Below are 25,024 nucleotides of genomic sequence, written 5' to 3'. Positions count from 1 at the left end.
GGTGCAGGGGCCCAAGCACGTGGGCCATCTTCTGCTGCTTTCTCGAGTGTACCAGCAGGGAGCAGGATTGGAAGAGGAGCAGTTGGGACTTGACCTGACACCGCTATGAGATGCCCGTGCTGCAGATGGCAGCTTAACTTGCTGCACCCAGTGTCAGCCCCCTGGGGTCTTTCTTCTAAGGGCACAAATCTCATTCATGAGGTCTCCATCTTCATGAACTAATCACCTCCCAAAGATTCCATCTCCAAAGCTCATTACATTGGGGTTAGTTTACAACACATGCATTTGGGGGAGAACATAAACATTCTATCGCTGAGTCTGAAGTTACTAACAGATGTGAAAAGATGAAAGAGGTAAAGAGACCGATAAGTGGGACTGAATTCCTATTGGTCAAGAGGACCCAGGATGGATGGGGAGTCATGAGCCAAATGAGAAAATTCAGAATTTGGCTTCAGAAACAAAGACTGTTTCATATTTCGAAACCATGTGGCATGAAACTAGATAGAATGGAAGACAAAAGTTGAAGGAATAAAAGAATGTGTGTTCCTAGGGGAAGTGGGAACACACTATAAGACTTCTCTTGTTGCTGGAGGCATTACTGCACTAGAAAGTGGTCTTGGAAGGTCTCTAAGAAAGCTCTAAACCCAGCCCATGACCTAATACTGGAGCCTGTCTTAGAGAAAAGGCCTGTTTCTATCTTCCCACCTCCCACAGACAATGTTTCCAGAAAATGACCAATGAAAATTTAGCAGTCTCACTGTTTAACCCAGACTCAACTGATGGAATAGGAGTATTTTCTACTATTTATTTATTTATTTGAAAGTCAGAGTTACAGAAAGGGAGAGAGAGAGAAAGATTTTCCATCTGCTAGTTCACTACCCAAATGGCCACAACAGCCGGGGCTGGGCCAGGCTAAAGCCAAGAGCCAGAAGCTTCCTCTGGGTCTCCTAGGTGGGTTCAGTTGTCCAATAACTTGACCCATCTTTTCCAGGAGCATTACCAGGGAGCTGGATTGGAAGACTAGCAGCTGGACTCAAACTGGCGCATGGGATGCCAGCACTGCAGACAGCAGCTTAACCCACTGTGCCACAGTGCCGGCCCCAGGAATATTTCTAATAGCTTTATTTATGAGGTGCAAGATAAATAAGTGAGGAAGAAAAGCAATGCCAGGGTGCTGTGACTTTCTCCAATATAACAATTAAGGGTCGACATTGGGGAACTGTGTGGGTCTCTGCAGTGCAAAGGGAGGCGCTGTGGTCAGGAAGAGAGCTGAGGGCTGTTGGGCAGTTCTGCCTGGATTTCATAATGGACTTAAATCCAAACTTAGTCTACACCTCCAGTCCCCAGTGGACTCTCCAATGTCCGCTTATCCTTGAACACTCTCTCTCAAAAATTTAACAATTTTGGGAGCTGGCACTGTGACGCAGCAAGTTAAGCCACTGTGTGTGGTGCCAGCATCCCATATGGGCACCAGTTCAAGTCCCAGCTGCTCCACTTCTGATCCAGCTCCCTGATAATGCACCTGGGAAAGCGGCAGAGGATGGCCGAAGTGCTTGGGCCCCTGCACCCATGGAGGAGACCTGGAAGAAGCTTCTGGCTTCAGCCTGGCCTAGTTGTGGCCATTTGGGGAGTGAATCAGCAGATGGAAGCTTGCTCTCTCTCTAATTCTGATATAAATAAATAAATCTTTTTTTTTTCCCAAGGGCATAACTCAGTATCCCCCCTTTTCCTGTGTATTTGTATATACAGCTCCTAAATGTCTCTTCATTAAGCAAAGCAAGGGATTAGGTCACTAAATGATGCTTTTCTTTTACCACCTGACCTGCCTCACCAGCCCATTTCATAATCTGTTACTTCTTTCCCACATGTATTCTCCCGTCAGCAAGCTGAACTGTCTGCTGCCATTCACTGATAGCCCTGCCCCACCCTTTTCCTTCTTGTTCTCTCCTCCCCTTCACCTCTCCTCACACTTCAACACCTTCCCTCTTCTTCTATTTCTATCTAAGTGAATTCTATTTTCCAAAAATACCACCTTGTTAATAATAAAATCAGTTGCTTTATTCAGAGCCATTAAGTGCTAAATATTACACTGGATGATTTACATATGGTATGCCTAATATTTACAAAATCCTTGAAGGATTTATGCTCCTCTTGAACCCTCAAATTAATTGCCTATAATTATTCTCTTCTCTAAAATTGCAGGCCTTTGATGATGAATAATTCCCTTTAAATGATGACGTTTGGGTAGTCATCTTTTCACACTCTAAAATACATGCTACTGGTCACCCACAACTGTTGCTGGATTTAAAGAAGCCATTAGTAAAATAAGAAGGTCCATCTTGACAGCTTTCTTAAGCTTCTAAAGGTTCTGGTTCTGTACCTTCAAGAATGTGAGTTGCTGGGCATCCAGTGCATGGTTTCCATGAGCAAAGTACTCTGGGAAGCCTCTGCTAGGAGACAGGAAGATAAAGATACAGTTGTTGAACTCAGTGACTTAATTGTAAAAACTCAGTAAATCAGGAAAAACAGGTATAAGCAGGATGTAATTCAGGGGGCTAAAGATAGGCTAAATTCCATTAACGGAACAGCTAGTATGGGACAACAGGACCCGTGGTTCTTCTGGCCTGGGATTCTTCCAACATCTTAACCTTCTCTTTGCCCACAGGAACATCCAATAATCATTTGCTGTGATATTTTCTCCCCATCCATTGCCACCCAGTCTCCACATCACTCATTAGAGATTTTCCTCTTCCAGTTTCCTACTATGTTGGAACCCTGGGGACTCACACTGAAATCAAGAGAGTGGCAGAGGAGAAGGTCACTCTGCCCTGTCACCATCAACTGGGGCTCCCAGAAAAAGACACTCTGGATATTGAATGGCTGCTCACCGATAATGAAGGGAATCAAAAAGTGGTAAGTATACACCTGGCTAACTGCCCCCTCCTTTTTGTCCTATACCTGCCGTTCCTCAGTCTTCCAGCCTTTCTCACTGAGTCTCAAAGAGTGAGACTTGCTCTTGAATCTGGCTTATACTTAAGACTCTAGAGAGAAAACTGTAGAGGAGAAGGGGTGTTTGGGTTGTAAGAAACTACATTCTTTGGGCAAGCCAGAACTATGAGAAAACCATCTGCATTTGCTGGAAGACAGAATTTATACTATTCATGTTTTTCACTGAGGAGACTGAGACACAACAGTTTGATTTCTTAGGATAATCAGTCAGAATCCAAGGCCTGCTTTAGGAGGCCTGTTCTCCTTCCTCCTGTGAACCTACTGACACCTGCCTATGGTCAGCTTTGCATAATCATTACTTTTTATTTTTAAGATTTTTATTTATTTGTTTGAGTTTTAGAGACAGAAGGAGAGAGAGAGAGAGAGAAAGAGAGAGAGAGAGAGAGAGAGAGAGAGAGAGATTTTCCATCCACTGGTTCACTCCCCAGATGGTTGCAATGGCTAGAGCTGGGCCAGGATAAAGCCAGGAGCCAGGAGCTTCCTCCAGATCTCCCACATGGGTATCAGGGAGCTGAATCTGAAGCGGAGCAGCCAGATCTCAAACTGGTACCCATATGGAATGCCAGTATTGTAGGTGGTGGCTTTACCACTATGCCACAACACTGAGCCTAGTCATGACTTTCAAGCTATATAATTATGCATTATGACAAAAGACAAATGGTTCAGAGGACCAAGGAGAAGACATAAGGAATAACATACAAAGTTAGCCAGCAAGAGAACTGATACTAGTTCTGGAGCTGGAAAACAAAGGAGCAGGCCCTGGGTTTTGGGGGCTCAGACTGGGGAAAGCCATGATGGTCCACAGGTTCCTGTGTTTCTGGCAGTGTTAACAGAACCTGTGGTGCTCTGCCTCCTGATGGCCCACAGAGAAGGCTGTAACTAGAGAAAGACAAACAAGTAACCTATAGTTACTGTCCCTCCTCCCTAGTCTTCATGGAACCATGGTTGCTCTCCTTAATCCAGGTTTCCCAGCATAACTATTCTCATTCCCTTTACTCATTGACTTATTTTGTTGCTTTTGTTAAAAGATATCTTTTTATTAAAATTTCTGTGATTTTTTAAACTAACTTAGGAAAGCTAAATTTAGCCTTGCCTTTTTTCAGTTTTACGTCTTTCCCTGCTAAAAAATGAAAAGTTGTCCTTTCCTCTTCTCTGTCTATACTACTAATTTCATAAGATGGTTTATGCTGAGAATTGCTAAGGTTTGCATGAGAATGAGTTTCAGGATCTCTATTGGAATACAACTTGTTTAAATAGCTGTATCACCTGGTTATTTTGATACTGCTTGTCATTTTGTTCTCACAGTGCATCATCCTAAGACTATCTGTTCTCTGTAGAACAAGGTCACCTTAACCTGACATGTTTATTCCAACAACTTCTTGATCATTCCTAGACAGGACACTCTCAGTTCTCAATGAAGCAATAAACTAAGTAAGAGCCCATATTTCTGTTAAAAAAAAATTCAGGAATCAATCTCATAAACACTTTCTCCTTTGGCCACACTTGAGTCATGCTCCTGAGTTCCCAGAGTTCTCCAGCTAACTCAGGTTAGTGAAATCCCCCACCCTTGATATCTGACCACCCTCGCTATCTTATCACCCTGACCAGCCTCCAGCAGTGATTCTGTCAAGCTCCTTTAGACAGTCCCCTTCTTCCTGATGTTTCCTCTTAGTAGTTTTCCATCCACTGTCCCAAAGCCTGGTCTTGGTTGTTAGTTCTTGTTGGATTCAGAGCCCAATCTCTTTCCACTGCCAAGACCCCATCACAATGGTTCCTCAAATAGTTTCTAAACCATCTTTAACAAGTATGACTAAATAATTTTCTCTTTAGTGCCACATACCTTTCACATGAGTATTTACATTTGCACTCAAGGTAAAAAAAAAAAAAAAGTAGCTTGATTCTGTGACCAAGTGACTACAACAATTAAAAACATTGCTGATTTTAAAAGAATACAGATAGGAGGCCAGTGTTGTAGTGTAGCACATTACGCTTCCACCTGTGACCTTGGTATCCCATATGGACCCTGTTTCAATTCCCAGCTCTTCCACTTCTGATCTAGCTCCCTGCAAATGGCCTGGGAAAAGCAGCCGAAGACGGCCCAAGTGTTTGGGCCATCCATGTGCAGACCTGAAAGAAGCTCCAGGCTCCTGGTTTCGACCTGGCCCAGTTGTGGCCGGTGCAGCCATCTGGGGAATTAACCAGTGGAATAAGATCTCCCTCTCTCTCTGTCTCTTCTCCTCTCTCTCGAACTCTGCCTTTCAAATAAATAAAGAATAAAGCCTTAGAAAAAGAAAAAAGACTACGGACAGGACTTTAAGCAGTCACAATTCCCTATTTGTCTTCAGCTGATACTCTACAGTGAAAATGGTCATTTAGTCAATCATTCAGATTATACAAATATATGTGGCACTTACTGGGTGCCATGCTAGGGACCACAGGATACAACAATGAAGAAAACATCACATTCTCTGACTTCTTGGAGCTCATAGTGAAAAGACATTCAGTAATTTGGAAAGAAGGAAGTGGGGGGGGGGGGGAGAAGAAAAGGAAAAGAGAGAGGGGAAAACTTAGCTACATTCCAGGTATAAATCTGTTTAGCAGGTGTTATCTCATTTAATTTAATTGGTATGACTAGGATTATTAGGCCTGTTTTAGAACTAAGTGACAAATATGACAGAGATTATAGAGTGTTCTAAATGGCTCTGGTAGTCCCCTTCTTCTGTGGCAGGGCACATTCCAAGGCCCCTAGTAGATACCTGAAACCACCGACAGGACAGAACCCTGTATACCATATGTTTTTTCCTATACATACATACGTAAATTTAATTCCTTTTGCATATTAACTAAGCACTTATCAAGCAGTATGGCCATAACTTTTGCAGTGAGAGGTGTGACAGCACACAATTTTCCTTCTTCACAATTTCAGATATAGAAGATTCATTCTTACTGCATGCAGATCTAAGTAACCTTGTGATCTTTTTTGTCTCCTTACTGGGAATTTTCACTCAAAGGAAGCACTTTTCAGTTTCTGTTTGGCATATTTGAATTGGCTGCACCACTGGTCTTGTATTTTTGGACCATTATCAGCTAAAATAAGGGTTACTTGGATACAAGCACAGTTTATCTGATGACTAAAAAGGCTACGAAGTGACTAATGGGCAGGTAGCATATACAGTGTGGATATTCCAGATAAAGGGATGATTCACGCCTTAGGTAGAATGGCACAAAATTTCAGCATGCTACTCAGAACAATGCACAATTTAAAACTCATAAATTATCTATTTTTGCAATTTTCCATTTAATATGTTTAGACCAAAGACAATTGTGGGTAACTGAAATCATGGAAGTGGGAAAACTATTGTTTCAAGGAGTCACTGGCCAAGAGTAGCTGGAGGAGGGAAGAGCTCTAGAATTTTACTTGTAAGAAACATAGCTGATCTAAGTCTTGATAGAAGGAACTGCCCTGAAGAAATCAAAACAGCACAAACACAAAAGCTGGGAAATCCTAAGCAGCTACATAGGTGGAGTATAAGATATGACCTTGCAGAATTGTACAACCAGACCAAGCATACCATGGGGGCTTAGCCTTTTTCCTATAATGTCATGAATTCTCAAGATTTTAAGATTGCAAAGAACAGGGACTAGCAGTGTGGTGCAGCTAGTTAAACCACTACTTGCAACACCAACATCCCATACCAAAGTGCTGTTTCCAGTCCTGGCTGTCCACTTCCAATCCAGCTTCCTGCTAATGTGTTTGGAAAAGAGTGGTTGAAGGCTTAAGTAACTTGGGTTCCTGCAACTCACATGGGAGATCTGGATGGAGTTCCTGGCTCCTAGCCGTGGCCAGGCAGCCCTGGCTGTTGCAGCCATTTGGAGAGTGAACCAGTAGATGGAAAAGCGCTTTCTTGCTCTTGCTCTTACTCTCATCAGCCTTTCAAATAAAAAATAAATGTTTTTTAAAAAGTGAAGGAACATATTTTCATCTTTTGGCACTCACTGAAACTGTATAGCACACTGACTCAAAAGATTTAAAAGAGACTCAAATAAAAGCAAGATCAGGTGAACAATTTCAGAATATACAATAAGAGTTTAAATGATCATCATGGGTAAACCGAGCTATTAAGAAGACAACTATTCTGGCCGGCGCCGCAGCTCACTAGGCTAATCCTCCGCCTTGCGGCGCCGGCACACCGGGTTCTAGTCCCGGTCGGGGCGCCGGATTCTGTCCCTGTTGCCCCTCTTCCAGGCCAGCTCTCTGCTGTGGCCAGGGAGTGCAGTGGAGGATGGGCCAGGTGCTTGGGCCCTGCACCCCATGGGAGACCAGGAAAAGCACCTGGCTCCTGGCTCCTGCCATCGGATCAGCGCGGTGCGCCAGCTGCAGCGCGCTGGCCGCGGCGGCCATTGGAGGATGAACCAACGGCAAAGGAAGACCTTTCTCTCTGTCTCTCTCTCTCTCACTGTCCACTCTGCCTGTCAAAAAAAAAATAAAAAAAAAAAAAAAGAAAACATTAAAAAAAAAAAAAGAAGACAACTATTCAGTGGGTAAAGTTGCCAAGACTTTATAATTGCTAGCATGTGGGAAACGAGAGTGAGGGTGACTAAAGAAAAAAGAAGTACTGTAATGACTGTGGTGCTTAAAGTAGCTGAACCAATGACGTTGATTCCGAGTTTAGCTTTGCATTTCAGTCTGAGGAGAAATGTTTTCATCCCATTTGTCTAGGATGCTCAGAGTAGGAAGGGAACATTTGGGGATGCGTAAGTGTTTCCAGAATATTTGAATTTCAATCTTAATAGCATGGCGACTAGAACCTGGAACTTTCTTCCTGGTCAAGGGATACACAACTTTTTCAAAATTTCCAAAGAGGGCCAAGGCCTTCTCAAGGCCAGTCAGGAATACACAATACAAATCTTTCTCCTCTATTTTTCAGATGGAGAAATTAGGACAGGGATCATCCAATTCCCATGCCTAGCTTTTCTCACTTCACTCTTCCCTCCTTTCCTTTGGCTTTGAGCAAGAAAAATCCTGATCTGAACAGAGACCTGCATTCATCTCTGTTGAAAGCAGTTCAGGCCGGCACCGCGGCACACTAGGCTAATCCTCCACCTTGCGGCGCCGGCACACCGGGTTCTAGTCCTGGTGGGGGCGCTGGATTCTGTCCCTGTTGCCCCTCTTCCAGGCCAGCTCTCTGCTGTGGCCAGGGACTGCAGTGGAGGATGGCCCAAGTGCTTGGGCCCTGCACCCCATGGGAGACCAAGATAAGTACCTGGCTCCTGCCATTGGATCAGCGCAGTGCGCCGGCCACAGCACGCCGGCGCCGGCAGCCATTGGAGGGTGAACCAATGGCAAAAGAAAGACCTTTCTCTCTCTCTCTCACTGTCCACTCTGCCTGTCAAAAAAAAAAAAAAAAAAAAAGCAGTTCTGTGATTGCAAAGCAGGTCATGGCACAGCAGAGCAACTGCCAGGAAGTTAGGCTGATTCATCTGTTTCATACAAGTCCTAACAGATTGTCCTAGGTCCACCAGGAATGTCATAAAACAAACAGCCATGTAACAGCTAAAATTCATGTATTTAATTTTTTTGGCTTGTTTGCAAAAGGATTAAATTGATGTTCATTGTTCTCCCATCACACCCTGATGAATGGCTTAATCTCAGCACTACATATCCTAGAATTAAAACCAAAATAAAACACAGATGCATAAAAGCATCTGGGATTCAAAGTGTGTCTGAAAAACACCAGCCTAATTGCCAGGCTACAACTGAGCCTCAATCCACGTCAGAAGTGTGTGTGAAATCCTCACCTTAAATGATTAATTGTTTTATAAGGTTATCTTGCTAATTTATAACCTGTGCTTTCTGAAGATGTCACATTCTTTTAAAAAAAGATTTTATTTATTTATTTGAAAGTCAGAGTTACAAAGAGAGAGGGAGACAGGTTTACTCCCTAGATGCTGCAGGTTGACTCCCCAGATGGCCACAACAGCCAGGGCTGGGCCAGGTTGAAACAAGAAGCTTCAACAGGTACTTCCACGTGGGTGGCCTTTTTCTGCTGCTTTTCTTAGGCAATGAACAGGAAGCTGGACTGGAAGCGGGACAGGCAGGACACAAACTGGCGCCCACATGGCATGCTGGCATTGCAGCGTCTGTTTTAAAAAACAGTATCTGTTTTTTTCTTTTTCTGTTAAGTATTGGGATAGGATCTGGGGAGAAGAAATGCACACAAAACCAGGTCTACTTGAAGGTACTAAGCATTATGTTGGAACTATGCCCCAAACACTGAAACTTCAAGGAGGGAGTCACCATTCCAACTGGAGATCCAGGAAAGGCTATACACAGAAGAAAAGAGGCTCTTGGGCTTGAGTTCTACATAGGTGTTGTTCAGGCAAAAATAAGAGGCAGAGGCATTTCAGATGCAGGATCAAAGCTCAAGACACATCAGTGGGCAATGTTCAGGATCAAGAAACAATGGGTTTGGAGACAAGGGATTCAGAGATGTGAGGGCAGATGAGGTGTGGACCAATCTGCACCGGCCTTAGGTACCACGTGTAGGGAGCCAAGCTTTCATTTATAACCCAAGTGGTAGAAAATGGATGGAGGTCAGGCCGGCGCCGCGGCTCAACAGGCTAATCCTCCGCCTTGCGGCGCCGGCACACCGGGTTCTAGTCCCGGTCGGGGCGCCGGATTCTGTCCCTGTTGCCCCTCTTCCAGGCCCGCTCTCTGCTGTGGCCAGGGAGTGCAGTGGAGGATGGCCCAAGTGCTTGGGCCCTGCACCCATATGGGAGACCAGGAGAAGCACCTGGCTCCTGCCTTTGGATCAGTGCGGTGTGCCCGCCGCAGCGCGCCAGCCGCGGCGGCCATTGGAGGGTGAACCAACGGCAAAGGAAGACCTTTCTCTCTGTCTCTCTCTCTCACTGTCCACTCTGCCTGTCAAAACAAAACAAAACAAAACAAACAAAAACACACACACACACACACAACCAAAAACAAAAACAAAAACAAAAAAACGAAAATGGATGGAGGTCTTCAGCCAGGAGAGCTTTGCACACAAATGTATAGAATGATTAATATTCTTGGGGTACCAGGCTGAACAATTTTGGAAACCTGGGATCAATGATGATGGTAACTTTTCAGAGTGCTTGCTCTTTCATTCCCACAATCTTACTGGGGGAGAGAGTTAGAAGAGCCTGGAGAATGGATATCAAAACACAGAGGGAAGGAGTACATTCTGGGTTCTATAGCACAGTGGGAGACTATAGTTCACAACGACCTAAATGTTATGGATAGCTGGAAGGGGAAGAGCTGGAAAACCAAAAATGGGGCAGTGATAGGGAGCCTGAGATGCTGATTGCCCTGATTTGATCAGTACACATTGTTTACTTGTACTTGTATTGGAGTGTCAAACTGTACCCTGGAGGCATGTGCTATTATTGTGTGCTAATCAAAAAAAATTTTGTTAATTAAGGAAATGGAAAATGCCAACTACCCTATTTGAATAATGAAGTATCACACTGTATCCCACAAAAATGTCCAGTAAGAAAATAATTAACTTTTAAGCAATCCTGTGAAGTGGCTTGTCCGTGTTTTACAGTTGAGGATTCATGGTTCAGAAAGATTTGCTAACTGACTCTAAACAGCCATAAGTAGAAGAGCGTCCATGCAAATGCAGAGCAGGTGATTCCCAGCCTGGTACCTACACTATCGTGCAATTATTTTTCAAAATCTAGGTCACAACCCATTGGTGGATCCTAGGAGACCCGAACTTTTGTTTATCTTTTAATACAGATTAGAAAATATTGGAGGCCGGTGCTGCGGCTCACTGGGCTAATACTCCGCCTGCGGTGCCGGCACACCAGGTTCTAGTCCCGGTCGGGGCGCTGGATTCTGTCCCTGTTGCCCCTCTTCCAGGCCCGCTCTCTGCTGTGGCCAGGGAGTGCAGTGGAGGATGGCCCAAGTGCTTGGGCCCTGCACCCCATGGGAGACCAGGAGAAGCACCTGGCTCCTGGCTTCGGATCAGCACGGTGTGCCAGCCGCAGCGCGCCAGCCGCGGCGGCCATTGGAGGGTGAACCAACGGCAAAGGAAGACCTTTCTCTCTGTCTCTCTCTCTCACTGTCCACTCTGTCAAAAAAAAAAAAAAAGAAATAAAAGAAAATATTGGTGTACTGTACATATATTTTTTGTGAAATGTTTCAGTTACATGTATGTATGCTATGTGTGATGTGTCATAAAGAAAAATGTATTTCTTTAAATATTTATTTATTGATTGATTGATTTGAAAGTCAGAGTTACAGAGAGGGAGAGATAGAAATCTTCCATCCGCTGGTTCACTGCCCAGATGGCTGCAACAGCCAGCACTGGGCCAGGCCAAAGCCAAGAGCCAGGAGCACCACCTGGGTCTCCCATGTGGTTAGCAGGTACTCCTCTTCCCAGGCCATTAGCAGGGAGCAGGATTGGAAGAGGAAGAGCCAGGACTTGAACCAGTGTCCATACGAGCTGCTGACCTCACAGGTGGTTTTTAACCTGCTACACCACAACACCAGTCCCAGAAAAATGTATTTCTTAATGTCAGTTCAAGACAGTTCAAGAAAGTCCCTGTTGTACTGTACTTCTATAAGTCCAAGGCAGCCACACTCTACTCTGAGCCACTTATGAAGACTGTCCAAATCAGGTGTATTTTTCAAGTTAAAGACATCTACAGGGGCCTGCGCTGTGGCACAGCGAGTTAATGCCCTGGCCTGAAGGGCTGGCATCCCATATGGGCGCAGGTTCAAGACCTGGCTGCTCCTCTTCTGATCCAGCTCTCTGCTATGGCCTGGGAAAGCAGTAGAAGATGGCCCAAGTTCTTGGGCCCCTGCATCCACGTGGGAGACCCAGAGGAAGCTCCTGGTTCCTGGCTTCTGCTCGGCACAGCTCCGGTCATTGCGGCCAATTGGGGAGTGAACCATCAGATGGAAGAAGACCCCTCTCTCTTTCTCTGCTTCTCTTCTCTCTGTGTAACTCTCTCAAATAAATAAATAAATCTTTTTTTTTTTTTTTTAAAAAGACATCTACTGATGCTAGCTCAAGTACAAATACAAGCAGAGCCCTCAGATTTAAAAAAAATTCACAAATTTCCCAAAGCCCACAAAATCTAAAAGTTCCTAAAAATTACCCAACTCTCTTCTAGGTTTGTAGCTCTTCATTCTTCCCAGGAAACATAAACTAACTTTCATGCAGGTAGTTACACAGCTGGAGACAATACAGACAAATCACAAAGAAAATAACATTAATTGAGCACATTAATTGAGATAAGTGTTGCAAGGTTCTCCTTGGTCCTAAGAACTCCTCCCTGGGATGCTCAACTTCAGTGGGAAAGTACAGTTATTAACAAGTGATGCTACATGAATAGAGGAAGGGCCAGGAAAATGTCCTGATTCCAGCAGAGCTAAATGGCAGCTGCCCCAGTTTCAGATTAAAATATGTGGGGATAGGCTTTTGATGGAGGCATTGAGACACCCCTCAAGACCCCCACATACATGCTGGAGTGCCTGGTTCAAGTTCCAGCTCCCCAACTTCCAATCCACCCTCCTGCTAATGTGTACCCATTGAGATGGCAGGTGATAGCTCAAATATTTTTGTCCTTGCCACCCATGTAGGAGACCTGATTGGAGTTCCAGGCACCTGGTTACAGCCTGGCCCATCCCTGGGTGCTGCAGGCATTTCAGAGTGAACCATGGATGGAAGAAATCTCTTTTCATCTCTCTGTTCCCTGCCTTTCTTTTTTTTTTTAAAAAAAAGACTTATTTTGTTTATTTGTAAGTCAGAGTTACATAGAGAGAGAAGGAGAGGCAGAGAGAGGTCTTCCATCTGCTGTTCACTCCCCAATTGGCTGCAACTGTCAGAGCTGTGCTGATCCCAAGCCAGGAGCCAGGAGCTTCCTCCAGGTCTTCCTACCCAGGTGTAGGGGTACAAGGACTTGTGCCAGCTTCTACTGCTTTCCTAGGCCATAGCAGAGACCTGGATCAGAAATGGAGCTTCTGGGACTCGAACCAGCACCTATGAGATGCTGGAACTGTAGGCAGCAGCCTTACCTGCTATGCCACAACACTGTCCCCTATTCCTCCCCCTGCTTTTCAAACAGAATAAAAATTAAAAATAAATTTTAAAAAATTAAAGTTTTTTAAAAAAATATTTATTTATTTATTTGAAAGGCAGAGTTACAGAGAAGCAGAGAGAGAGAAAGAGAGGTCTTCCATCTGCTGGTTTCCTCCCTAATTGGCTGCAATGGTTGGAGCTGTGCCGATCCAAAGCCAGGAGCCAGGAGCCAGGAGCTTCTTTCAGGTCTCCCACGTGGGTGCAGGGGCCCAAGGACTTGGGCCATCTTCTACTGCTTTCCCAGGCCATAGCAGAGAGCTGGATCAGAAGTGGAGCAGCCGGCACTTGAACCAGCGCCCATATGGGATATTGGCACTGCAGGCAGCAGCTTTACCCACTACGCCACAGTGCCAGCCCAAAATTTTAAAATTATGTACCCATCTCATAGAAAGCATTCAACTAAATATTTATTAAAGAGTGGCCCTTTGGGGCCAGCGCTGTGGCACAGTAGGTTAATCTCTGCCTGTAGTGCCGGTATCCCATATGGGCACCGGTTCTAGTCACAGCTGCCCCTCTTCCGATCAAGCTCTCTGCTATGGCCTGGGAAAGCAGTGGAGGATGGCCCAAGTGCTGGGGCCCCTGCATCCATGTGGGAGACCTGGAAGAAGCTCCTGGCTCCTGGCTTTGGATTGGCCCATCTTTGGCTACTGCAGCCATTTGGAGAGTGAACCAGTGGAGGGAAGATCTTTCTCTCTCTCTCCCTCTCACTGTCTGCAACTCTACTTCTCAAATAAATAAATAAAAATCTTTAAAAAAAAAAAACCAACAAGAATGTCCTTAAATCTAAGCAGTTTACTGGGAACATTTTTTAAAAATATATTTTATTTATTTATTTGACAGGTAGAGTTACAGTGAGAGGGAGAGGCAGAGAGAAAGGTCTTCCATCAGCTGGTTCACTCCCCAAATGGCCACAACGGCCAGAGTTGGGCCATCTTCCACTGCTTTCCCAGGCCACAGCAGAGAGATGCATTGGAAGAGGAACAGCTTGGACTAGAACTGATGCCATATGGAATGCTGGCACTGCAGGTGGAGGATTAACCTACTGAGCCACAGTGCCAGCCCCTACTGGGAACTTAACAGTGGAATGGAGGTGGGAGCATAGCAGACAGATCAACCTCTCAGTCTGCTGGAGGTTGAAGAGTCAGATATAGGGCAAGAAATTTGAGGGAGTGGACTATTCTAATAAGTGGAAAGAATATTCATGGATTTTCTGGGAAAGGGGCAGCATTAATTCCTGGAATCAGGAAGCTGCCTTCTTTTTGTCTTCCTGGTTTCTGCCACTGTTGTTATGTTGGTCAACTGTCACGGCACTGACAGGAGTGATTTTTAGCAGTTCTTACCTTTTTAGAAAAGTTTATCCTTTAATATTTATTTTTTTAAAGAACTATTTATTTGAAAGGCAGAGATGGCATGGGGGAAGAGACAGAAAAAGAGATCTTCCATCCATTGGTTCACTCTCCAAATGGCCACTACAGTTGGGGCTAGGCTAGGCCCAAGTCAGGAGATAGAACTCCACCTAGGTCTCTCATGTGGGTGGCAGAGGTCCAACTACTTAGGCCATTTTCTTCTGCCTTCCCAGGCACATCAGCAGAGAGCTGGATCCAAAGGGGAGAGCTGGGACTTGAACTGGGACTCTGATATGGGATGACAGCATTGCAGGCAGTGGCTTAATCTGTTATGCCATAACATTGGCCCCTCCTTTAATATTTGTAATACTCATCTCTTTGTATTGTTATCTCTAGCATTGTGCCAACCATAGAGTATGCTTTTAGTAAACGCTGAGTGGGAATGCAAACTAGTAAAGCCACTATGGAAGACAGTTTGGATATTCCTCAGAAACCTGAATATAGCCCTACCACACGACTCAGCCACCCTACTTCTCTGAATTTACCCAAGGGAAATTAAATTGGCAAACAAAAGAGCAGTCTGCACCTCAGTGTTTATTGCAGCTCAATTCACAGTAGCTAAGACATGGAATCAACCTAAATACCTGTCGTTCCCCCTCTTCGTGGAGGAACGACACAGGACCCTGCGCTGTTCTTTCGTCTGCTCGGCCCTCCCCGGGTTTGCTGCTGGTTCTTCCCGGGTTGGCTACTATCCCTTCCACCTCCGTGGAAGGGCAGTTCCCCCTAGCCACATTCCCCACTTCCGCAGGGGAGCGGCACACCGCCGGCCGGCTTTCTCGGGGGCTGCACGGGTGTTCCTTCAGCTAGATGTTCCCCATAGATGTTCCTGGTGCATGCCGTCTCTCTCCTCCTTTATAGTCCTCCTCCGCCAATCCCAACTCGGCTGCCCACACGCCGAGTACGCTGCTCTCCTCCAATCAGGAGCAAGTCCTACAGTTAATTGGTTGAACTGGAGGCAGCTGTGCGGAAGCTGTTTACTTCTCTCCCAGCGCCATATTGTGGGAGAGCAGATGCATAGAATAAGTCTTAATTCCAGTAACAGTCTAGTCCGGTTTGCTCCCCACAGATCCCCCTTTCTTTTTATTTTTGGCGTTGATACGCGCCTGTCTTCGGTGTCCCGCGGCACACACTCTGCTCTACTTGCTAGAGTTGCCACAGGCTCTTACAAGTCCTATCAATCAGGAAAACCGAATCCGGGTCCTCTCTTCGCCATTGTGAGGAGGTTTTTAGGCGCTGATGCGTGCCTGTGTTCGGTGCCCTGCAGCGCATGCTCTGCTCTGCTAGAACTGCCTGCAGGTGTTTACAAAACCTATCAGGCAAACCGAATCCAAGCCTTCTCATTGCCGTATTGTGGGGGAGACTTATTAGTGTTGGTTTGTGCCTATCTTCGGTGACCTGCAGCTCATACTCTGGTCGAGCTGCTTGCTGGCGCTTACCGCCTTAAATCAGGCAGACCGAATCCAAGCCTCCTAATTGTTGCATTGTGGGGAAGCTTTACTGATGTTAATTCGTGCCTGTCTTCGGTGACCTGCGGCGCATAAGCTGCTAGCCGCCCAGGTGCTCATCGCCTCACTAATCGGGCAGACCGAATCCAAGCCTTCTAATTGGCATGTTGAGGGGAGGCCTTATTTTTCTCTATTTCTCTATCTCCGGGCATTTCTATTTCTCCCATTTTACTTCTGTCTGCCAACATTCCTATTTCTCTTTTACTTCTAAACTTCTGTTTCTCTTATCCCCGCAGCTTTCCGGCACCTCGCCCCGCCGGCGGGTTCCCGGCTCTGCGCCGCTTCAGCCCGCGCGCCTCTCTCATCTGCGCAGCTTCCCGGCTTCGCGCGGCTCGGCTTCGCGCGCTCCGCGGTCTCCACGCTTAACCCTTTCGCGTCTGAACCACAGCCTCGCGCCAGCCCCGTTCCCTATCTATTCACGCCCCGTGCTCTCTGCACGCGGCGGCTTCCGCGAGTAACACAGCGTAGCTCACGTGTCCGCCACTAGCATTCAATCTAAGTTCCCCGGGCTAGCCTGGCGAATTCAACCCAGCGTACGTCTCCGCCCCACGGTTTGGCTTCCCGTCCTTTGCTCCCCGGGCTAATCAGACGGATCCCAACCTGGCTCACGTTTCAGCTTCTGGTTTCAACTTTTCGCCCCCTATTCCCGGGCTAACTTGAGAACCCCAAAGTGGCTTCCGTTTCCGCCTCGGCCTGCCCCCCGCGGCTTCAATTTCCCTAACATTTTTCTCTACCCGGTATGTTTCCCCAAGCTTTCCTCCAACGATATTCCTCCCTCATTTCTCCTGGCCTCTCCCCACAGTCCGCGTCCGAGTCTGTTTGTTCTAGCTTTCACTTTTGCTTTCGACCTTAGAGATTTCTCCCAGCTTCCCCCCGTAGTCCGTATCCGAGTCTATGCCTAGGCTTTCAATAGCTTCTTCCGGCACCCTTTTCGTCCGGCTTTTCCCTAGGCTGTTTGCTAGTCTCTCTCTCCGGTATTTTCCCTAGGCTGTTTGCTAGTCTCTCTCTCCGATATTTTCCCAATTCTTCCCGTTTCTTCCCGTTTCTTCCCTCCTAAGTTTGCTATCCGTCCTAGGTTTCCTATCCGAGTCAGGTTTCCTATCCGAGTCACGGCACCATTATGTCGCTCCCCCTCTTCGTGGAGGAACGACACAGGACCCTGCGCTGTTCTTTCGTCTGCTCGGCCCTCCCCGGGTTTGCTGCTGGTTCTTCCCGGGTTGGCTACTATCCCTTCCACCTCCGTGGAAGGGCAGTTCCCCCTAGCCACATTCCCCACTTCCGCAGGGGAGCGGCACACCGCCGGCCGGCTTTCTCGGGGGCTGCACGGGTGTTCCTTCAGCTAGATGTTCCCCATAGATGTTCCTGGTGCATGCCGTCTCTCTCCTCCTTTATAGTCCTCCTCCGCCAATCCCAACTCGGCTGCCCACACGCCGAGTACGCTGCTCTCCTCCAATCAGGAGCAAGTCCTACAGTTAATTGGTTGAACTGGAGGCAGCTGTGCGGAAGCTGTTTACTTCTCTCCCAGCGCCATATTGTGGGAGAGCAGATGCATAGAATAAGTCTTAATTCCAGTAACAGTCTAGTCCGGTTTGCTCCCCACAAATACCCATCAAAGAAAGACTGGATAAAGAAATTATGGGATATGTACTCTACGGAATACTACACAGCGCAAAAAAATGAAATGTCATTGGCAACAAAATGGAGGAATCTGGAAAACATCATGCTGAGTGAATTAAACCAGTCCCAAAGGGACAAATATCATATGTTCTCCCTGATCTGTGACAACTAACTGAGCACCTAAAAGGAAACCTGCAAAAGTGAAACCGACACTATGAGAAGCAATGACTTGATCAGCCCTTGTCCTGACTGTTGAGGAACAGCTTACTATTTTATTCTTTTTAGTATTTTCTTTTTCTTCTTAACACCATTGGTTGAACTCTTTAATTAACACAGAATTATTCTTAGGTGTTTAAATCCAATTGAAAATTGATCCCTGTTAAACATAAGAGTGAGAATAAGAGAGGGAGGCGATGTACAGTCTGGCACATACTCCCTTGGACTTACCCCTAAGAGTAAAGGTAAAAACTCGCCATGGGACTCCAAATCTCATTAAGTTGGCAAGTACCAATGCCCCCTTACTAGTTAAAGTGATCAGTTTAAGTTTGTAACTGATCATAAAGAAAGGATTAAGTGTCAAAGGTCACATAAATAAGACCAGTGTCTGCTAATAATAATTGATAGAATTAAAAAGGAGAGAATGAGCCAACATGGGAAGTGGGATACACAGCAGACTCATAGAATGACAAATGCCCTAAACAGCACTCTGGTCTCAGAATTAGTCCTTAAGGTATTTGGATCTGGCTAAAAAGCCCATGAGAATATCTCAGGCATGGAAAGCCAAGATACTGTGGCAAAAAATGACCTAAATGAAAGATCTCTGTGAGTGAGATTTCGGTGGAAAGAAGGGGCCATGAAAGGAAATACCTTTCTCTGAAAGGAGGAGAGAACTTCCACTTTGACTATAGCCTTGTCTAAATAACGCTGGAGTTTGTGAACTCAAGAGGCTTCCAGAGGCCGGTGCCGCGGCTCACTTGGTTAATCTTCCGCCTGTGGTGCCAGCATCCCATATGGGCACCAGGTTCTAGTCCCAGTGGCTCCTCTTCCAGTCTAGCTCTCTGCTCTGGCCCAGGAGGGCAGTGGAGGATGGCCCGGGTTCCTGGGCCCCTGCACCCGCATGGGAGACAAGGAGGAAGCACCTGGCTCCTGGCTTCGGAGCAGCACAGCGTACCGGCCGTAACAGCCATTTGGGGGGTGACCCAACGGAAGGAAGACCTTTCTCTCTGTCTCTCTCTCTATCTAACTCTGCCTGTCAAATAAAAATAAATAAATAAATAGGCTTCCATAGCCTTGGCAGCTCATGACAAGAGCCTTGGGTCATTACTGACGTCATAAATAAGAGTGTCAATTGATAAATCAACAACAGGAGTCATTGTGCACTTATTCCCCATGTAGAACTTCTGTCCTTAATGTGTAGTACTATGAGAATTAATGGTAAAACCATGCTTCAAACAGTGCTTTATACTTTGTGTGTGTGTGTGTGTGGGTGCAAACTGTTGAAATCTTTACTCAGCATAGAGTTGATCTTCTGTATATAAGATAATTAAAAATGAATCTTAATGAAGAATGGGATAGGAGAGGGAATAGGAGATGGGATGGTTTGCTGGTGGGAGGGTGGTTATGGGGGGAAGAACTGCTATAATCCAGATGTTGAACTTTTGAAATTTATATTTATAAATAAAAGTTTTCTATTAAAAATAAAATAAATGCTTACTGAATGAAGGATTGAGGAGTTGCAAAATAGCCTAGCCAAAGATAATCATCAGTGTTGTATCTTTGAAGGTTTGATGAAGAGTTAACACTGATTTGGGGCTTAAAGGACTGAATAGTGTTTCTTTATATGAAGAAATGAGAGTTTCTAAGTGGGAAATGTAGCGAGTAAAATATGGGAACACAGAAAGCAAAATCTTATTAGCAAAGGGGAAATAATGCAGGCTGATTGTACACCATTATGTAAAGGCTGGAAGAACTAACGTGTGTTTTAGATTGGTAAGATTAACCTGGCAGAACTATGCAGGGTAAACTGGAGAGGACAGAAATTTACAGCATTCAAGCAGCTGGAAGGATGAAACTAGAACTCAAAAGTAATGCTGGGGAGAGAGAGAAGGACCTCAGAACTGTCACAATAGTAGTGGCAGCTGAAATGACAGGGCAATACTGCATGAAAATGTTTTGAGTATATTACCAGCAACAGTGTTCAACATTCTCTCACTCATTTCTGTCCTACCCACCCCAGACTGTGAGCTAACTCTTCCGTGCAGGGACTGTTTTATTCCTGCTTGTTTTCTCAGTGCTGAGCACAATACCTTACACAGGAGGTCAATAAATATTTGCTGAAGAAAAAAAAATGCAGAGAAAGGAGAAAGCATTTTTCTCCAAGAGGTGGTCAGGGCGAAACAGATGCTGCTGCTGAACAGAGGCAGAAGTGACAGACATTTTATTGGATAGCTTTGGATCTTTTCAGGAAAATTTCTGATGAGCTGCAAAGCATCACATGGTTGAGAATGGGGTTAAGGGCTTAAGCAGAGTGAAACAATCTGGAACAGCTGCAACCAGAAATGTGCTCTGGAGACTCTCCTATGCCTGTGTGCCTTTTTTAGTGCTGTAGTACTTATCTGGAATGCTCCCTCCCACCCTCTGCTCCCTGCTTCACTCTTCTCTTACTTAAGTCTACTCATCTTTCAAAGACTAATTCTTATGCTGCCAACTTTTCTGGGACATTCTCTCTGATGTTATTTCAAATAAATCATTCACTTTTCAATGTTTATTCTCTCCTTGTGAATCCCACAATAAATTACTTGAATAAAGTATTTTACTTATCTGAATAGCTTCTCCAGACCTGATCAGAGGTAGTAGTTCTAAGTGTCTGCTGATATTCACCGTATACAAGTTTGATTGTTGAGTGACAGGAAGAACAAAGCTGAAGTTATACAGCTTGAAGTCCTGGTAGACTACATCAGGAAGGTTTTGGTAACTAACACCAGTGAAATGATGGAATAAAGAAATCAGGGAAAAGTAAAAAAGTTAAAAGAATGAGAGGTTGTGATGCAGGCAGATGAAAATGTAGTAGAAATCAAGATTATTATTTTTCCATTGGGAAAATCTATTCTTTGGTCTCACTATTTGTGAGAACAAAGACACAAAGCTCATGTATATTTTATAGAAGTAAGGGATATAATTTTTTCTTACCTAACATTCTTACTAATCAGCAATAATGACCTAAAAAAATGAAACCAAACAATGAAGCCCTCATAATCAGACCTGCATTTTAACCATTTACTCCTCAACTTCACCAGTCCCTCCATCAGGATTCTCAACTTTCCTAAGAACAAAATAGATTGATTTTTCAATTTTACTTTTTTCCTTCATTTCCAAACTTTCTGAATAGTAATTAATGAGCAGTTAAAGAAAGGCAGGTACACGATGAGGACTGTAAATGTAGCATACAAGAGCAATGGGCTAGATGACTTTGAAATTTTAATTATTTTCATTTTCTTTGAAAAACAAAGAGGTAGAGCCATCCTCCATCTGCTGCTTCACTCCCCAGTGCCTGTAAACAGGCAGGGCTGGACCAAGCTGAAGCCAGGAGCCTGGAACTCCTAGATCTTCCACATGGGTGGCAGGGACTCAAGTACTTAAACTATCCTCTACTGCTTCCCAAGATGAAAATTAGCAGGAAGCCATAACAAAAGCAGAGTAATTGGAACTCAAATCAGGCACTCATATGGGATGCAAGCATCTCAAGCAACAACTTAAACTACTGTACCAAATGCTTGCCTTATTAGATGACTATAGAAGACCTATTTCAAATCCTGGTTCTGGCACCTGTCTGTGAAGTGGGATAATTACTTGGAAAAACTGTGGTAAGGGGGCTGGCACTGTGGTGTAGTAGGCTAAGCCTCCGCCTGCAGTGCCAGCATCCCATATGGGCGTTGGTTCTGGTCCTGGCTGCTCCACTTCCTATTCAGCTCTCTGCTGTGGCCTGGGAAAACAGCAGACAACGGTGCAAGTGTGTGGACCCTTACAACTGTGTGGTAGACCCAGAAGCTCCTGTCTCCTGATAGGCCCAGCTCTGGCTGTTGTGGCCATTTGGGGAGTGAACCAGTGGATGGAAGACCTCTCTCTCTGTGTCTCCCTGTGTCTGTAACTGTACCTCTCAAATAAAATCTTACACACACAAAAAAAAACTGTGCTAAGAAATACACTAGATGGTCTATAAAATCTTCTAACACAAGGAGCACTTTGAAGCGATCATGTGCAAGTGGTAGGAAACACAAATGACAGAAAAGAGCATTAAGTCCCCTCTTAGTACTTATTCTCTGTGCTCTCAATTCTTCTTAGTCAACTACTGATCCCATTTGCTGTGTACCCTTCCAAAAATATTCTACGTTTACTGCAGACACAGTCATGCACTTGTATTTTCCCCCTTTCCTTCATTTAGCTGACTTTTACTAACTCAGCATTTAATGAAATAACTGTACTGATAATTAAGTCCTACACAAATATGAGATATTATTCTTGGAGGGATGAGTAAGTCCTAAGCAAATACACTGCACCCTTCACTTTTATTTAAAACAGAGAGGCCGGCGTTGTGGTGTAGTGAGTTAAGCCACTGCCTGCAAATGCTGGCATCCCATATGAGCACTGGTTTGAGTCCCAGATACTCCACTTCTGATCCATCTCCCTGCTAATGTGCCTGGGAAAGCAGCGGAAGATGTCCCAAGTGCTAAGACTCCTGCCACCTACATGGGAGACACAGATGTTGTTCCAGGCTCCTGGCTTCAGCCTGACCCAGCCCTGGCTATTGCAGCCATTTGGGAGTGAGCCAGCAAATGAAGATCTCTCTCTCTCTCTCTCTCTCTCTCTCTCTCTCTCTCTATATATATATATATATATATATAAATATAAAACTTGGTATTTCAAATAAATGAATTATATAGAGGTCTCTTGGACCCTAAGAATCAGTGCCAAGCTTGACCACTTTGTGCCACTTGGAGCAGTTCCTTTCGTCACCTTGAGAGAAGGGAGGCCGACAGCCACACTGCTTGACCTTGCCTCTGTCTGTCCCACAGGTGATCACTTACTCCAGTCATCATGTCTACAATAACTTGACTGAGGAACAGAAGGGCCGAGTAGCCTTTGCTTCCAATTTCCTGGCAGGAGATGCCTCTCTGCAGATTGAGCCACTGAAGCCCAGTGACGAGGGCCGGTACACCTGTAAGGTGAAGAATTCAGGGCGGTATGTGTGGAGCCATGTCATCTTAAAAGTCTTAGGTAAGAAAGGGTGCCAAGGTAAATGCCTACATCTTTTCATAAGGTCTCTGGTATGGATAGTTAATTGTATCATGTTGCTACAAAACTTCATGCTTAGTACTTTACATTATATACTAAAAAGTCATTTGGCCCAGTTCCCTAGAAGAAGCATATGTGTTTTAGCCATAATGAAAAAAAAAATATAATTTTCCATGGTAACCCACTTAAAAATGGAAGTATCCTCTAATATTTGAATAGCATTCCTATATTTACCATAAATCTGTCAGATATGATTGAAATTCATTTCTGGTTTTTGACAGCAAGAGCTATAAGATTCTACTTAATTGCTTCTAAATTAATGAATTTCTATCCCTGTTTCAGTATCAGTAAAATCACACTCAACTTTCTTCAAATTTCCAATAAATAATCAAATCTTTTCTTTAAGAAGAGATGAGGGAATTTCTGAGGTAGTCCCTGAAAATTACAATAGCACTAACAGCAGTTGAAAGTGATGTGTGTGTGTGTGTGTGTGCGTGCGTGTGCATAGGGAATGGAGGTGGGTGTACTTCAGAGGAGTGACATAAAGCATGGCTGGTTGGTTGAATCCCCACTCTAAAGTTAACCCTAAGGGATGGCTGGAGAAACAAAACATGAATTTCAGTAGAATCTTGTATTTGGAGATTACATTACATTTTTTCTTTCTTTTTTAACCAGTGAGACCGTCCAAGCCCAAGTGTGAACTGGAAGGAGCACTGACAGAAGGAAGTGACCTGACTTTACAGTGCGAGTCATCCTCTGGCACAAAGCCCATTGTATATTACTGGCAGCGAATCCGGGAGAAAGAGGGAGAGGATGAACATCTGCCTCCCAAATCTAGAATTGGTAAGTCATCTTCCTACCATCTACTGAGCCAACAAAATATTACTCTGTCCATGAATTCTAAATCTGCTGAACCTCTTGAACTCCAATTTTTCATCCATTAACTAAGAAAATGTCTTTCCTCAAATGGCATGTGAAAATGACAAAGACACTGTATAAGTTCATTATATCTTATTGTCTTGTTTAGTATCCTTTTTCTTTTCATATCTTCAGCAGCAGGATGAACCACAATTTAGAATACTTACCCTTCTTCCCATGTTCCAAAAAAGGATGTCATTTCATTCTTATCAGATTTCATAAGAATATGAGGTCAAGATGCAATAGAGTAAGCAATAAATATAGATGCCATCAGAAGGGAGATTTAATGTCACTCTTTGTTTGTGTAGATTACAACAACCCTGGACGAGTTCTGTTGCAGAATCTCACAATGTCCTCTTCTGGACTCTACCAGTGCACAGCAGGCAATGAGGCTGGGAAGGAAAGTTGTGTGGTTCGAGTGACTGTGCAGTGTAAGTATCCCAAAGGGCTGTTTTTGCTTTGCATTATAGTTCATGTCAGATATTTTGATCGTGACTAAGGTCACATAAAGTCAAAGGCAGTCTGTATTTCTAGAATGTTATCAGTGTCTTCAAAATAAGCTCCTGGCTTCAGATTGGTGCAGCTCTGGCTGTTGCAGCCAACTGGGGAGTGAGTGAACCATCTGACGGAAGACCACCCCCCCGCCCCCCGCCTCTCCTCTCTCTGTGTAACTCTTTCAAATAAATAAATAAATCTTAAAAAAAAACTCAGTAGTTGCAAGGACCTTTCAACAACTTTTTTTTTTTCCTTTTTTTTTTTTTTAATTTACTTATTTGAAAGTCAGAGTTACAGAGAGAGATCTTTCATCCTCTGGTTCACTCTCCAGATGGTCACAACAACCAGCACTGGGTCAGGACAAAGCCAGGAGCCATGAGTTTCATCCAGGTCTGCCGCATGGGTGGAAGGGGCCCAGGCACTTGGGCCATATTCTGCTGCTTTTCCCAGGCCATTAGCAGGGAGCTGGATGGGAAGTGGAGCAGCCCAGCGCCCATATAGGATGTTGGTATTTCAGGTGGCAGCTTTACCCACTATGCCACAGTGCAGACCCCTCCACACTGTTTCTGACTCAATAGTTAGAAATGTGTGAATTAACCAGCCCCCTAAAGAAATTTACTATATCCAGGAGGGGATCAAATAAACACCAATC

The 25,024-nt window shown here is 44.8% G+C and overlaps 1 protein-coding gene across 1 annotated transcript in view; it reads left to right on the top strand.

Moving 5' to 3' along the window:
* The window catches only part of CLMP (CXADR like membrane protein), a 113,494-nt gene that overhangs the window by 77,349 nt on the left and 11,121 nt on the right, over positions 1 to 25,024 (top strand). Inside the window, exons 2-5 of the mRNA XM_008260331.4 lie at positions 2,756 to 2,913; positions 22,740 to 22,941; positions 23,635 to 23,802; positions 24,186 to 24,308. Of these exons, the coding sequence (XP_008258553.1) occupies positions 2,756 to 2,913; positions 22,740 to 22,941; positions 23,635 to 23,802; positions 24,186 to 24,308 (651 nt within the window). The remainder of the gene's footprint in view (positions 1 to 2,755; positions 2,914 to 22,739; positions 22,942 to 23,634; positions 23,803 to 24,185; positions 24,309 to 25,024) is intronic.

Source organism: Oryctolagus cuniculus, chromosome 1 (genome assembly GCF_964237555.1).
Source record: "Oryctolagus cuniculus chromosome 1, mOryCun1.1, whole genome shotgun sequence".
NCBI lineage: Eukaryota > Metazoa > Chordata > Mammalia > Lagomorpha > Leporidae > Oryctolagus > Oryctolagus cuniculus.
Note: the sequence above shows the minus strand (reverse complement) of the source record. Positions and strands in the feature narration are given on the sequence as shown.